At 34.2% G+C, this 17,310-nt stretch overlaps 1 protein-coding gene across 1 annotated transcript in view; it reads left to right on the forward strand.

The window, feature by feature from the left end:
• UNC13C (unc-13 homolog C) overlaps positions 1 to 17,310 on the forward strand; it is a 662,499-nt gene that overhangs the window by 362,107 nt on the left and 283,082 nt on the right. Inside the window, exon 16 of the mRNA XM_063652632.1 lies at positions 2,857 to 2,985. Within this exon, the coding sequence (XP_063508702.1) occupies positions 2,857 to 2,985 (129 nt within the window). The remainder of the gene's footprint in view (positions 1 to 2,856; positions 2,986 to 17,310) is intronic.

Raw genomic sequence — 17,310 nt, forward strand, 5'->3', positions numbered from 1 at the left:
TGTTCTTTGCCTGTAGATTTGCCTTTCCTAGAACATCATGTAAATGAAATTATACACAATGTAGCATAACACAATAGAGATTCATTGGTGTTGAGTGTGTCAACAATTCACTTCTGTTCATTGCTAAGTAGTGATTCTTTGTTATATATGTACTACCGATTTATCCATTCCCTCACTGAGAGATATTTGAGTTATTTACAATTTTGGTTTATTACAAATAAAACTATTTTAAATAAGCATGGGATTATAGTTGTAAACATACATTTGTATGTTCCTTGGGTTAAATCCTCAGCAGCAGTGTGTGAGAGTCCCAATTGTTCTGCATCCTGTAGCAAAACTCTTGGGATTTTCCATGTTATGTATGTATGTATGTATTTATTTATTATTCTAGTAGAAGTGACGTTGCATTATTCTAGTAGAAGTGACGTTGCATTATCTTAATGTATTAATTTTATTTGTCTAAAAATTAATAATATTGAGAATTTTGGGCGGGTTGATTTGCCATCTGAATATCTTCTTTTGTGAAGAATGTTGAAATTTTTACCCATATTTATTAGCTGGTTTTCTTACTGTTAATGGCATTTTAATTTTAATTATTTTAAATTGATAGACAAAATTGCATGTATTTATTGTGTACAACATGATGCTTTAAAATATGTATACATTGCAGAATGGCTAAATCTAGCTAATTAACATGTGCATTACCTCACAAAGTTATCATTTTTGTGAGGAGAATATTTAAAATCTACTTTCTTGCATTCTTCAAGAATACAATAGTCTTGAGTTTTGAGAGTTTTTATATGTTTTGAATACAATTTTTTGTCAGATATGTGATTTGCTATTATTTTTGCCTTGTTTGTGCCTTGTCTTTTAATTTGTCTTAAAAATATCTCATATAGCAAGTTTTAAATTCTGGTCTACTTTATCATTTTTTTTTCTAATTATGGATAATGCTGTTCGTTAAACCAACATCACAAAGAGGTTTTTTTGGTGTGTTTCTTCTAAAAGATTGGTTTAACCATTTATATTTGGGCATATTTTTTATTTAGAATTTTGGGGATTTTTTTGCTGTTTGTTTTTGTTTGATGTAAGGTATAAAGTGTGAATCAAGGATAACATTTTACATATTTATGTTTAATAGTTCCAGCAGCATTTATTAGAAAGATTTTCCTTTCTCCATTGAATTGCTTTTGTATTATTGTAAAAAATTAAATTGACCATATATGTATGGGTCTATTTCTGAACTCTCTATACTGTTCAATTGTCTGTACATCCACCACTACCATCCTGTCTTGATTACTGCGACCTTATAGCAAATCGTTAAAAAAGATAATGTGCATCCCACCTTGTTTCTTCATTTTTCACAATTGTATAGGTGATTTTCATTCTTTCTGGGATTTTAATTGAGATTGCATTTTATCTATAGATCAATCTGGAGAGAACTGACATTTTAACAATATTAAAACTTCAACTCTGTCCTTAGTTTTTGACCACACTGCAATCAGACTTTTACTCTCTCACTTCACCAAAAATAATTTGTCAGCATCTCATGTTCTATTTCCCTCCTATACCATTGGCTCTTTTGGGAGCGGGGCAGGGGGTGGGGCTCTCTACTGCTTTATTCTTTCTCATTTGTCTGTTGTCACAGATTTAGAATTATGTAAGATTTAACCGGATTTATTTATTGGACCTCTTCTCTTCACTGTCGATACTCAACCAGTGTTGTTTCTTTATATTCTTCTGTAAGCTAATAATTTCCAAATTTATATCTCTAACCAGAACTTTTCCACAACTGTAGATTCATTTATCCAAATATCTTCTTGAAATTCATGTATATGCCTAATAGGCTTCTTAAACTGTTCAGAATTCACTCCTGATCTCATATCCACAGTTTTTCCCATTTAAATTGAAGTCACCTCCCTTATATGTATTTATTTATTATTTGTATAAATACCAAAAACACACCAAAAAATTCTAAATCTGTGACAACAGACAAATGAAGTCACCTCCCTTATAGCAGTTGCTCAGGCTAAAATATTGGGGTCAACTGGAGTCGGCTCTCACACCAGTCATCCAGTCTGTCAGAAAATTCTGTTAGCTCTTTTTTTCTAAATTTTACCAGAATATGATTTCTTCTAATAATTTCTAATTCCACCACCTTGGTCAAGCATCATCTTCTCTAGACTAAATTTTAACATTATTCTCATAATTGGTCTTTCTATCTTTTTCATAGCCCACTTTAAGGCAGCGTAAGGGAGCCTTATAAAAGATATATTATCTTTTATAAGATATATCCCGCCTCACTAAAAGCTAAGATTCTTATAGTGGTCTATATGTAGTTTCCCCTTGTTCTCACCCTACAGCTTCATTTACTATTGCTGTTTATTGTATTAATTCTATTCCATTAAAACACTTCCCATCCTTCCTCTGTTTTACTTTTCAACAGGCATCATCATGTAATATATTTTATGTATTTATTTTATTATCTACTTGAACTTAAGCCCATGAGGAAAGGGATTTTTGTTTCTATCGTTCACTGCTGTATCACCATTATCTGGCATATAGAAAGTGATGAATATTTGTTGAATGATGGAATGGAATGAAATCAATGCGTGAAGTACTAACTGGTCATGTTAAGTGTTTTTATTTGAGTGTTTACAACCATTATCATTTTCAATAAGTTTTTATATCAGAAAGTTAAAATGTTTACACATTTAAAACCACATGGTAAGATGACACTTACTGAACATAGAAAAATCAACTGAAAGTATTTATTGAATATATATTTGAGTAGTTTATACTAGATTACAATGTGTTATTGTTGCATTTGAGAAAATAAATGTCCGTCTTTGTCAGGTTCTGGAGCTGCAAAGCCCCCCAAAAGCGAGCATGGTGGTGAAGGACTGTGTAAGAGCTTGCCTGGATTCTACATACAAGTATATTTTTGACAATTGCCATGAACTCTATTCCCAACTAACGGACCCGGTAAGAAAATATGTATGTCTTTTATAATTGCCACTTTTGTTTCTAATATCTGTTTCAATAAGTTTAGCATGATAGTAAATAGAAAAGTATGTTCATTTAATTTCACATTAACTGCAAATTTGAGAATTTCCATACCTTTTCTTCATATTTGAATATCACTTTCACATACGTGAACTAATTCACTCCTTACAATAACTTTATGTAGTAAAGGCACATATTATTTAAGGTTTTAGCTGGAGAATCAGTTTCAGAAAAATGAAGAGATTTTCTCAAGGTCACACAGTGGGTAAGTGGCAGATTTGGGACTAGACATTAGGATTCCAACTCATGTTTCTATGTTCTTCCCCTAACTCATACTGTCTCCCATATCATTTTATTTTATTTATTTATTTTTTGAGATGGAGTCTCACTCTGTCTCCCAGGCTGGAGTGCAGTGGCACAATCTTGGCTCACTGCAACCTCCACCTCCTGGGTTCAAGCGATTCTCCTGCCTCAGGCTCCCCAGTAGCTGAGATTACAGGCATGAGCCAGCATGCCCAGCTAATTTTTTTTATTTTTAATAGAGACGGGGTTTCTCCATGTTGGCCAGTCTGGTCTCGAACTCCTGACCTCAGGTGATCCAACCGCCTTGGCCTCCCAAAGTGCTGAGATTACAGGCATGAGCCACCACGCCTGACCTATATGTTAATTTATTAAGAAATATTTCAAAAATACAATTTAAATCAAAACCACAATGAGATACAATCTCACAGCAGTAGTAATGGCTATTATTATTATTTTAAATTTTTATTTCCATAGGTTTTTGGAGAACAATGGTATTTGGTTACATGAGTAAGTTCTTTAGTGGTGATTTGTGAGATTTCGGTGCACCCATCACCCAAGCAGTATACACTGAACCCAATTTGTAGTCTTTTTTCCCTCACACCCCTCTAACCCTTTTCCCAGAGTCCTCAAAGTCCATTGTATCTTTCTTATGCCTTTGCATCCTCATAGCTTAGCTCCCACTTACGAGTGAGAACATACAATGTTTAGCTTTCTATTCCTGAATTACTTCACTTAGAATAATGGTCTTCAGTTCCATCTAGGTTGCTGTGAATGCCATTAACTCATTCCTTTTTATGGCTGAGTAGTAGTATTCCATTACGTGGAGATATGTATACGTATATATGTATATATACACACATATATATACACATATATATACATATATACATATACATACACATACATACCTATGTATATATGTATATATACACATACATACCTATGTATATATGTATATATACACATACATACCTATGTATATATGTATATATACACATACATACCTATGTATATATGTATATATACACATACATACCTATGTATATATGTATATATACACATACATACCTATGTATATATGTATATATACACATACATACCTATGTATATATGTATATATACATACATACCTATGTATATATGTATATATACACATACATACCTATGTATATATGTATATATACACATACATACCTATGTATATATGTATATATACATACATACCTATGTATATATGTATATATATATACATACGTACGTATATATGTATATATACATACGTACATATATATGTATATATGTACATACGTACGTATATATGTATATATGTATATATACACATATATGTGTATACATATGTATATATGTATATATATATACAGCCATAAAAAGGAATGTGTATATATATATATCTCCATATACATATATATATCTCCATATACATATATATATCTCCATATATATATATCTCCATATATATATCTCCATATATACATATCTCCATATATATAGATCTCCATATATAATATCTCCATATATATATCTCTCCATATATATATATCTCCATATATATATATGTGTGTGTGTATATCACAGTTTCTTTATTCACTCGTTGATTGATGGGCATTTAGGCTGGTTCCATATTTTTGGAATTCTAAATCGTGCTGCTATAAACCTGCATGTGCAAGTATCTTTTTTGTGCATAGACTTCTTTTCCTCTGGGTAGATACCCAGTAGTGAGATTTCTGGTTTAAATGGTAGTTCTACTCTTAGTTCTCTAAGGGATCTCCACACTGTTTTCCAAAGTGGTTGTGCTAGTTTACATTCCCATTAGCAGTGTAGAAGTGTTCCCTTTTCACTGCATCCATGGCAACATCTATTATTTTTTATGTTTTTACTATGGCCATTCTTCCAGTAGTGATGTGGTATTGCACTGTGGTTTTGATTTGTATTTCCCTGATCATTAGCGATGTCGAGCAATTTTTCATGTATTTGTTGGCCATTTATATACCTTCTTTTGAGAATTGTCTATTCATGTCCTTAGCCCACGTTCTGATAAGGTTTTTTTTCTTACTAAGTTGTTTGAGTTTCTTGTAGATTCTGGATATTAGTCCTCTGACAGATTTATAGATTGTGAAGATTTTCTCCCACTCTGTGGGTTGTCTATTTACTCTGCTGACTGTTCCTTTTGCCATGCAGAAGCTCTTTAGTTTAATTAAATCCCACCTATTTATCTTTGTTTTTGTTGCATTTGCTTTTAGGTTCTTGGTCATGAAGATTTTGGCTAAGCCAATGTCTAGAAGGGTTTTTCTGATGTTATCTTCTAGAATTTTTATAGTTTGAGGTCTTAGATTTAAGTTCCTTGATCTATCATGGGTAGATTTTTGTATAAGATGAGAGATGAAGATCCAGTTTCATTTTCCTACACGTGGCTTGCCAATTATCCCAGCACTATTTGTTGAATAGGGTATTCTTTCCCTACTTTATGTTTTTGTTTGCTTTGTTAAAGATCAGTTGGCTGTAAGTATGTGGGTTTATTTATGTGTTCTCTATTCTCTTCCATTGGTCTATATGCCTATTTTTATACCAGTACCATGCTGTTTTGGTGACTATGGCCTTACAGTATAGTTTGAAGTTAGGTAATGTGAGGTCTCCAGATTTGTTCCTTTTGCTTAGTCTTGCTTTGGCTATATGGGCTCTTTTTTGGTTCCATATGAATTTTAAGACTGTTTTTTCTAGTTCTGTGAAGAATTATCATGGTATTTTGATGGGAATTGCATCAAATTTGCAGATTGCTTGTGGCAGTATGGTCATTTTCACAATATTGATTCTACACATCCATAAACATTCAGAATGGCTATTATTCAAACATCAAAAAACAATACATGCTGGTAAGGCTGCAGAAAAAAGGGAATGCTTATACACTGTTGGTGGGAATATAAATGTGTTCAGCCACTGTGGAAAGCAGTATGCAGATTTCTCAAAAAACTTAAAACAGAACTATCATTTGACCTAGCAATCCCATTACTGAGAATCTACACAAAAGAAAATCAGTTTTTCTACCAAAAAGATAAATGCACTCATATATTCATCACAGCACTATTCACAAAAGCAAAGACATGGAATCAACCTACGTGCCCATCCGTGGTGGACTGGATAAAGAAAATGTGGTATATACACACCATGGTATACTATGTAGCCATAAAAAAGAATGAAATAATGTCCTTTGCAGCAACATGGGTGCATCTGGAGGCCATTATCCTAAACAAAATAACGTAGGAAAAGAAAACTAAATACTGCATATTCTCACTTATAAATGAGAGCTTATAAAGATGGGAACAATAGAAACTAGGCCTACTGGCAATGGGAGAAGGCTTAAAAACTAACTATTGGGTCCTATGTTCAGTACCTGGGTAAGGGGATCAGTCGTTCCCCAAACCTCAGCATCACACAATCTATTCAGGTAACAAACGTACATATGTACCTCAAGAATCTAAAATAAATGTTGAAATTATTTTTAAAAATTTCAGGAATACAAAAAAAAAATAGAAAGCAAATCAAACATGTATATGCTTACTACCTATAACCATGTTAACATTTTCCAATATTTCTCTGCTCTGGTTTCAAGACATTAAATGTTACACACAAAAGAGTATATTGCTTGGGAGGCCGAGGCAGGCAGATCACAAGGTCAGGAGATCGAGACCATCCTGGCTAACACGGTGAAACCCCGTCTCTACTAAAAATACAAAAAATTAGCCAGGCGTGGTGGTGGGCGCCTGTAATCCCAACTACTCAGGAGGCTGAGGCAGAACAATGGCGTGAACCCGGGAGGTGGAGCTTTCAGTGAGCCGAGATTGCACCACTGCACTCCAGCCTGGGCGACAGAGCGAGACTCTGTCTCAAAAAAAAAAAAAAAAAAAAATAGTATTTCGCTTTGTATTTCCCAATCCCATCCCACTCCTTTTTTTCCTTTGGAGATGAACACTATTCTAATATTGGTGTGTTTGAACGTATTTTCACATATGATCAATGAATGCTTGAGTTTTATCTGTGAATTGCCTGTCAATCTTTTGTGTGTATTTCTCTTGGTTTTCTTGTCTGTTACTTATTAATTTATAGAAAAATCTAAAAATATTGTGGATACTAATCCTTTTTTGGTTATATGGATTTCATAGATTACTTCCCTCTTGATGACACATCTTTTTGTTATATTGAAGTTTTCTAATGCATACTATGACATATATAGCTATTACTTCTATAAAATTGGCTTTTACAAATGTATTCTAGCTTGGGCAACCTGGGCAACATAGCAAGACCCTATCTCTACAATTTTTTTTTTTTAATTAGTTGTGTGTGGTGGTATGTGTCTATAGTCACACCTACTTAGGAGGTTAAGGTGGTTAGAGTGAGCCCAGAATTGGAAGTTAGAGTGATCTATGTTTGCTCCACTGCATTCCAGCCTTGGTGACACAGCAAGACCCTATCTCTATTAAAAAACAAAAATGTGTCTATTGCCTATCCTTTCAGGAAGAGTGCACTTGGTCCACTAGATATTAAAATGGTGATCATCCATGAAACATTCTGTTTACTTGGGAGAAATAAATTCTAGAAAGCAAATGTTAGCTGAAGGCAAGTAAGACTCTTCCAAACTGAATTTTTAGCTAGGTTTCATATAGTATGATATATTTCTGGGGTCACTGTTTTTTTTGTTTGTTTGTTTGTTTGTTTTTTTGTTTTGCTTCATAAGAAAACAAATTAAGCTGAGTTTGGCATTGCATAAGCAAAACAATATATAACCACATACGTGTTCATAACTTTAGCTTATCAACCCTGTTAGATACGCTCTAGTTTTAAAACTTGGTCCTCCAGGATTTCTAGGAGCTAAATTGGTGCGCACTTGTACTTTCCCATGAGTAGTTTTCTAATGAATTTTCTTTGTCGAATCTCTACTTTCCATCTTCCTCTCATAGGGCTCTTTCAATTCTTTTACATTTTTCAACATCATTATCTTTATTTTACCTAAAGGCTAAGATTGAAACTTTTTATTGTACCATGTAATTACCCATGCATAACTTTTTTTTTTTTTTTTGACAGAGTTTTGCTCTGTCACCCAGACTGGAGTGCAGTGGCGCAATCTCGGCTCACTGCAAACTCCACCTCTTGGGTTCAAGTGATTCTCCTGCCTCAGCCTCCTGAGTAGCTGGGATTACAGAGGCCCACCACCATGCCTGGCTTATTTTGTATTTTTAATAGAGACAGGGTTTCACCACGTTAGCCAGGCTGGTCTCGAACTCCTGACCTCAGGGGATCCACCTGCCTCAGCCTCCCAAAGTGCTGCAATTACAGGCGTGAGCCACCGTGCCTGGCCCCATGCATAACTTTATAATCAGTCTTACCAGACTTTACCAGGTTCAGTTTCCTACTCCTCACACTCCTGAACCAAACTGCTCTGCTCTCATGAGCCCTAAATTTTATAATTTCCATGAATCAGCCATCCTTTTTCACATCCCTGCATTTATGCATCCTGTTCTATCTGCCTGAAAAAACTCTCCCTCCTTCCCTGCTTTCATAAAAATCCAGCTCAAATATGATCTTTGTTGAAGAAAAAATTATTCATTACACCCATTAAAGAAAGGTAAGGCAGACTATTCAAAGGGTACTATTACAAAGTTACACAGGAAGGCTACCTCAATAGGATTTTATAGTAGAAAAGAGAAAGTGGGCTCAACTATGAATACCACAAGGAAAAGTGGGAATTTATAGCCAAGGAGCTGAGTTAAGGGGAGGGGCTTACTGGATAGAAATTACTAAGAGGTAACATTTGGGGTAAGGGGGGATCCTGGCTAACAGATCTGATGGGATTCTTGCTGAAGGCAGACCAGGGTGATCAAATATCACAGGAAGCATTGTGGAGGAAGGAAACCTGATCAGATATCAAAGTGTGATCAGATATCAAGAATGAAAAATTCTGGCTAAACTGAGAAGATTCTTGCTAAATTGGACAATGCAGAAACTAACATGGAAGTTCAAAAGTTGGGGCCTTGTTAAAAAGAGAGCTCAGAAGAGTTTGAAAAAAGTTTGGTCAAAGAGAGAATCTTTATCATTTCTTCATCTGCTAATTAATACTCAGTGGATGAATTAAGCTGCCAAAGTAAAGTGGCATACCTTACTTGATGTCTTTCTAATACATAACTAATAACAACAACAATAATAAACAAACAGTTTATTTCTGTAAGAGAGCTTCGTAGGTAGTTCCCATAAAGCAAACATGCCCCTAACAAAAAGTAAATGAATTGTGTCACATCAAAATAATCTAATATAGCTTAATATTTTCTGACTTGGCTTTCAGAAAAGATAATTACATAATTTTCCTACTGGTTTTATTTTTAGGTAGAGAGATCTTAGATTTTATGTGAAATTTTGTCAATGTAGGGAATGCTTGGGGCTAAGCTTTAAATCTTGGAAAAATACTTTTTCATCAACATTGTTATTATGTGAAATTCTAAAGGAAGCATCCATTGGAGCTGAATTATTTAGGGGGCTAATGCTCTCTAGAGCCCTTTTGAAGCCATCTAGGAATATTTCATATGATTAAGGATTATCTCCCCTCAGTTGGCTGCAACTCCATGCTCCTAAGAGCTCAAGTTAAGACCTTTTTGTCTTATAGCATACATCCCACCTGTCTTCAAATTCTAATTATTTAGTTCAAAATTAAATACCTTCATTTCAAAATATATCCAGAATCAGACCACTTTTCACCAGATCCATGCTTCTACCCTGTCTCAAAACCATAATCATTGTTCACTTGGATTACTACATAACTTCCTAAGAGAGCTCAATGTGTCTACCCCATCATCTTATGTCTGTTCTCAACAGAGCAGCCAGAATTACTTTTTAAAAAAGGAAGTCAGATTATATCACTCTTCTGCACAGAATGTTCTAAGGCCCTTCATTTAAGTTAAATTCAAAGTCCTACAAAACTCCACATGATCTGGCCCATGTTACGCTTCTCACCCCTCTTACTCTAATTCTGTCCCCTTGCACGTGTCTCCATGTGATTGGAGAGCCAATGAAGAGCTGATGTGCAGGGAAGTAATGTGAACAATGCTTTACCCCTGCTTTTTATGACAGAGACAGAACTTAGGACAGTGCCGAGTAGGTGCTCACAAAAGCATTTGTTTAATGAATTGAATACAGAAATAAACTGATTTTTCTCCAAATAATACAGTAAGCAATTATAGGTATATTTCACCTATTATAAACAAGATTGAATGAAGTGCCCTATTCTGTGGTAGACTCTCAGTGCTTGCCTAAAGCCTCTTGCACTTACTCTGGGTCATGTGGCAGGATCCCAGATGATGAGATATGGGAAAAGTAAATGAAGGCCACTTCTAGTCCCAACCCATAAAAACATCTTGTCACCTGCAGTGCAATAACCTGGAAGGATACTTATTGCAGATGGCATAGCTACCAGGTGGTGAAGGGCTGCCTAGTCAGCCTTGGACTTTGGATGTTTAAGAAATAATCTTTTATTGTATGAACTCACTGATATTTGGATATTTGTTTGTTACTATAGCACAGTCTGGCTTATTTTGACTAATAGAACTTCAGTTACTTTTCCAACCTGCCACCCCACTATTTATTTAAAATATATCCATGTTTACATGACCCTCCTATTTATAACTCTGGACCAGCTCCCCATTTACTCACAGGATGAAGTCCAGACTCTCCCATTACCCACAGTGTCTCTAAGGTCTAAGCCTTGATTATCACTCCTGACTTCAACATCATCTCCACATTGCGTTCCATGATTCAGTACATTAAACTCCATGGTGACTTTGCCTGCCTTATATTTACCTGCCTGGAGTGTGCATCCCTTCTCCAAACTTCCCTCCAAACAGCTAACCCCAGCTCAGCTAACCTTTTCTTCAGAAAGCCTTTATAACCTCTTGTAGCTGGATTTGGTGTTTCGGTTCCCTGTTCTCATAATACCCTGACATGTCACCACCACTGCACTTATCATGGTGAATTTATTAGGTGCATCATGTGATATCAGTTTGACCTGTCTTCCCGGCTAAACCATGAGTTTCATCTTTGTATTCCCAGTGCCTGGTGGTATACCTGGCTCTGAGTAGGGTTGATAAACAAAGTAATTATCTAGTAAAAATAACATTTAAAAAAAAAGGCAGTGCCTTAGTTACTTATTTGTAGTATCCTTCAGTGACTCTACATTAAAACCTATAGTAAGGAACATAATCTCTGATATTAAAACCCCTGAGTTCAAATTACAGCTCTACTTTTTAGCATTGTGGCCTTTGTTAAGCTATTTAGCCTCTTCATGTCTAGTTTCTTCATCATATTCATGCTACTTCTGTTTTCTCTGAGTCCTCTCTGGATAATATAATGCCTTGCCTGAAACAAAAAAATTAAGAATTCCAGCACTGTTGGACACAGTACAGTTCTGATTATTTAAATGTGGAATCACACATTCTCTCTCCAGAGGGATTTTGAAGAACCATATAAAAATAAAATGCTTAGAATAAAAAAGGAAAATCGATTTGATAGAAAAGTAGAAACAGCTGCAGTGAGAACAAGATAGAAGTGTGGTCTCCGGAGGCTGGCTGTGCACTCGGTAGGTGGTATTTACCTTGGTTGAATTGCCAGGCTCCGCATCTGCACTTCAGTTTAGCTTAAGAACTCCAATGTGTCAGTGTAGACAGAGGTCATTGGACTCACAGAGAGGTACACAAAAGATCAATCTATAAACTGGATAGATATCTATCCAGCAGATACCTAATCAGCCCTATTATATGCCAGGCACTGGTGTAGACTCTTAGGACATGTCAGGGAACAAACGATAGTTACTTTAAAATAAAAAATAAAATTTCAAACAGATTTAAAATGTTTTAGTTTATACTCTCCCGCGTGAACATCTATGTGAAAATAAAACCTGTAATCTGAAGGTTATTTTTGGAACCTGGAACAAGAGCAGGATGAATTAGCTGGATAATATTAATAGTGATTATTGCTAGCATGAACACATCCATTTTAATAAAATCTACATAAAGAGACCCCCTAATTGTGGAATGAGGAGGATAGATAAGACTTTCTTTTTAAATGTGTTTTAAAAGAATTATGCTGAGCTAATGTCAGCATTAACTCAGTTCCTTGGAAACCACTCAGCGAAAGAACTTTTCTGTTGAACGATGAAAACCTTTATTAACTGATTTCTACAGTCTCCCTCCACACCTACCCTGAAATCAAAACTTGTTTACACAGAGATCATCCACAAGAAGACGCCAAAAACCAATAAAACCTTTCTGCCTAAGATTCTGCTATTTTAAATTTATGTATTTTGGTAAATTTTAAATTGTTTATTGAATGACTACCTAAGAAAATTGTATTAAGATATGCCTTAACTAAAACACAAGTACACTTTTAGTTCTGAAGCACACTTAGGGACTTTTTAAAATCTTATTTTGAATCTGATTAGAAGGTTTGTAACTAAAAACAGGAACAAATCAAAGTTCTTGACATTCATGTGATGATTTCTTTTGAAAATCGTTTCTCCAAATGACTGTGTTTTGTTATAAGGCAGCATGAGTGATACAGATAGATGAATGCAGAGGTCTGCAGCAAAATATGCTATATTTGTGATATCTCTGGAGTCAATTACCTAAACTTCGTATAACTTTTCGATGGATATGAATTTAGCATCTAACAAGTATAAAACTCAGATTTAATGTTGACTCTTTCTGCCCCACATGGCCATACATGAAATTGAAATGGCGACCTCTGAAATTGTGTAGTGTTATAGCCATAAAACTGCTGTAGTGGAGTCAAGAGGTATAATCAATATTGTGTCATGTGATTTTTATTTTAATGTGTTCCTTCTTTAGAAACTTTCATTGTTTAAAGATGTTTTTCCTTCACAAATGGTGATAGGAAAAAATGAATTCCTCTACAATGTGCTTCTTTATATTTTAATACTATCAAGTAAGTTGTTTGGAACTTATAATATTTCATTGAAGACTATAGTTTGAGTCATTTCACTTAAAATTTTTCTATTTTTCACATTGTGACTTTGTATAAAAGTTACCCAGGAAATTGATGAGTCTTGAATCTATTAGTTTTAAAATATAGTTGTTGATTGGGATGGGACATTTTAGTAAGTCAAATTACTCCAAGCTCATGAAAAGTCCAGTAAACATAAGAAAATGGAAACATAATTTTTTTTTACAATTGTTTGACTCTAGTATTTCCCAAATTTCCTGCTGCTAAGAATCATCTGGGGAGCTTGTTAAAACTCAGGTTCTTGGCTACTTCAGAAAATACAGGTTATCCAGTAAAGTGTGCAGGAATCTGTATTTTTTAACAAGTTAGTAAGTAGAATGATACCTGATGTTAAGCAACTATTCCATTAAGTAGAACTTTCTCACTATGGATTCTGATATTCTATTTACTTTTTAGTTTTTCTTTTTAGTAAGTATCTAGAGAAAAACTTGCACTGAAAATTAAATTGTGAAAAGAACTATAGTATGTAAAAAATCTGTTTAAGAACTGTTTTTGCCTAATAGTCTGTATTATTTCCCAAGGTTTGGGCTCCTCTTCCCCAGCTTCCCAGAAGTTACACAATTCTTTATATAATTCCTTTTAAAGAGAAAAAAGTGGTAGATGTTACTTATATTACTGAATCCTTGGTAAAACAATACAGCAATTAAGATGAACAGGGAGACAGTATGGTGGAGTATATTATAAAACCCTCCAGTGCAGGAATTTTATCTCTCTTGCTCACCAATGCATTTTTTATATCCAACCTAACGCTTCACATATACTAGGCATTCCATAAATAGTAGATGTAATAGTTGCCACTTTTGTTTGTAATACATGTGAATCAAAACAGTAAGATTTTAATTTTAATTTTAGTTTTACAACTTGATTACTTATAAAGAATCAACAAATCACTCAGTAGCCACTGTTTTCTCATCTCTAAAATAATGCAATAACTTTTGTCTCTACTTCAGAGGTAGTAGAACTCTGATTCTAAAATCAGGACGTGTTTACACTTAGTGGAGCACCTAGTGAATTAGAAACTAGGGTGGAAACATAAGTAATTAAAAGAGAGAAATATGCAGAGATAGAATTAAAGTTAAAATATCATTTACTCAGTGATTTCATTGAAATCTTGGGGTGAAAGTTAAATGTGAACTTTTAAAGCAAGAGGTCAGGAACTCTAATCCATCTAAAAAGTTCTCTATATGGTTAAGTTTAATGCATTTTTAATTGCTATTTTCAGCCTTCCAGGAAATGCTGATGTAGTTATTCTCATAGTTTTGATTTTGTTTATATATTGTGATCATATAAATATATAACACATATATACATTTATATAATTATATAACACATATATACATTTATATAATTATATAACCCATATATACATTTATATAATTATATTTATATAAAATATAATTATATTTATATAAAATATATATTAATATAATAAATATATATAAATATATATTATATATTAATATAAATATAATTTATATTAATATGTATTATATATTTTATGTAAATATAATTTATATAAATATATAGAGAGAGACAGAGTGAGTCAGGTTATCCTGTCTGAAGAATATTATTGGTCATAATTGTTTAATTCATCACCAGCAGCAAAATCATGTAAATAAAATGGTGTTGCATTAATGAAATGGTATTTAATATGCTGATTAGACATAGTCTCTTTTATTAAAAGTCTCATATTTTGTAGCATGTTTCTTCTAAAGTTCCTGATTCGTCAGAACAGTGTCAAACAGAAGGCATAAAACAAAAATACGGCAATTAATTATGCTAAATTCTAGAATATATGTGTATTTTTGCTATCACTCATAAGTGGTGTCTATATATAATCTCTAATAGATGGCTAGCAAAGACAGACTAGATTGTAATAATACAGTAGTCCAATAGATTGTAATAATCCAGTAATCCAATTTCCCCTTGCTCTCTCCAGAACAAGTTAATGGATAATGGAATCTCACCAGGAAATGAATTGGTCCCTTTCTTTATTTCCATGATGCATTTTATTTTCCTTAAATATGCTATAAGGCTCTCTATAGAGGTGTTCAATTTTGTTACCATTCCTTAAAATATCTTATTAAAAATGCAGTTTCTGTATCCTGTTTTATTGATTTTTACAGTTTTATCTATTGAAAAATTCTATCTTTGAGACATTCTTCTTTGGCAGTGGTGAAAATGGTCAAGAGGAAGCATTCAAAATTATGCAGGAAGATTAGTTTTGAGCTTTCTGTCTCATACAGGAAAAAGGATTTAAATGTAATTCGTTTATTCACATATATACAATAAATAAAATTTGTTGGCTTCTCGTTGTGTACCAAACACTAAGAATAAGAGAAAGAGCAGTGAACAAGAAAAACACGGTCAGTATCCTCATGGGACTCTAGCCAGAGAGGTAGACATTAAAAAAATTCTTCGACCAATAACTAAAATAGTGTCAGATGCCAGGCAGGGAAAATATAATGTAGTATTAAAAGAAAAACCCATCCTAGTCTGGGATGTAGGGAAGAGTAGAATTTAAAATAATATGGTTTCTGTTAGAAATACATCCAGACACTCTGCTGGAGGTGGTAATTCTGGAGATGTGTCCCTACAAAGACCAGGGAAATGTTACAATCAATCAATCAATAAAACAAAACAAAACATTATCTTACTTTCATTCAAAATCCCAGTGTAGTAGTATCTAGAATTCTATAGACAGTTGTATTTTTCATCCCAGCAAAGAGGTACGGTAGAATCACTTTGATTGGGCTTCTGCTAAAACTATCTTAGCTCTTTCATCGGTACTGTGCCTAAACCAATGGTCAATTATCTGGCCTCATTTACTTAACCTATCAGAAACATTTGTTATTGGCCACTCCATCCTTCCTAAAACACTTTATCTTCTAAATATCTAATTGGTATTCTTACTGGCTTTCCTCTCACCTCACTGACTGCTCCCTTTTGAATTCTTTGCCAAATGCCCTTCTCTACCAGGCCTGTAAATGTTAGAACTCCTGGGGTTCTGTCCTTGGCTTTTACTCTAGCTACACCGCTTCACACACACACCAGTCCCATAAAAACTTGGAGGACACCTACCAATTGAAAAACAGAGTTGTATCTGGGCCAGGATGAAGGAGCCAGACCCTTTTGCTTTGATTCTGGAAATAGCTCTTACAATTCCTAGGGAAGAATTGGTTGTCTTGCCTGCTTCATGTCAACAAATAACCTTGTTTTGTTTTGGCAAGTAGTGGATGTCTTAGGAAGAGATGCAGCTTTGAAATGAAACCCACCTGGATTCAAATGGAGGCTCCCATCAATTAGGAAGCTATTGAGTCTTGGAAAAGTTACTTCGTTCTTCTAAGCCTCAATGTTTTCATTTAGGAAAAAAAAAAGGATAACAATAATTACCCATAGAGTTGCTGTGAGGATTAAATGAAAGAATGTTTGTGAATCATCTTACTCATAAGTATTCAGGAGATGGTCCTTTTCTTTATTCCATCAATACTTGCCTTGTTTTTGTGCTAAATTCACTGACCAGACAGGAGTTTGTGCTATAACACCATGCACTGAAACACAGTTTTTGATTCGGTGCTGCTTCTGCTGATCCCATTCGCCTTATAAAAATGGAGGAGATTATAACACACAAAATATATAGTTTGCTGGACCTACCAGGATTACTCTGAAATGCATATGCTGTCACTCTCCATCTGCTTGCAAAGCATCTTCCAGGTATTTGGAAGCATTGAAATGTACTCTCTAATTAAACTTGGCACTGACAGCCTATAAAAATTGCTGGAAATGTACTTCATTGTCCTTTTCTTCTTTTTGGTCGCATAGCCTCTGGAATAGGTTTCCTTCAGTGATAGTAAAAGGAACAAGGTTGTACAAACCAAAGTAGTACTTCCAACTCAAGGAATATCTCAACTTTACTATTATTCA

Source organism: Pongo pygmaeus, chromosome 16 (assembly GCF_028885625.2).
Source record: "Pongo pygmaeus isolate AG05252 chromosome 16, NHGRI_mPonPyg2-v2.0_pri, whole genome shotgun sequence".
Classification (NCBI taxonomy): Eukaryota; Metazoa; Chordata; class Mammalia; order Primates; family Hominidae; genus Pongo; species Pongo pygmaeus.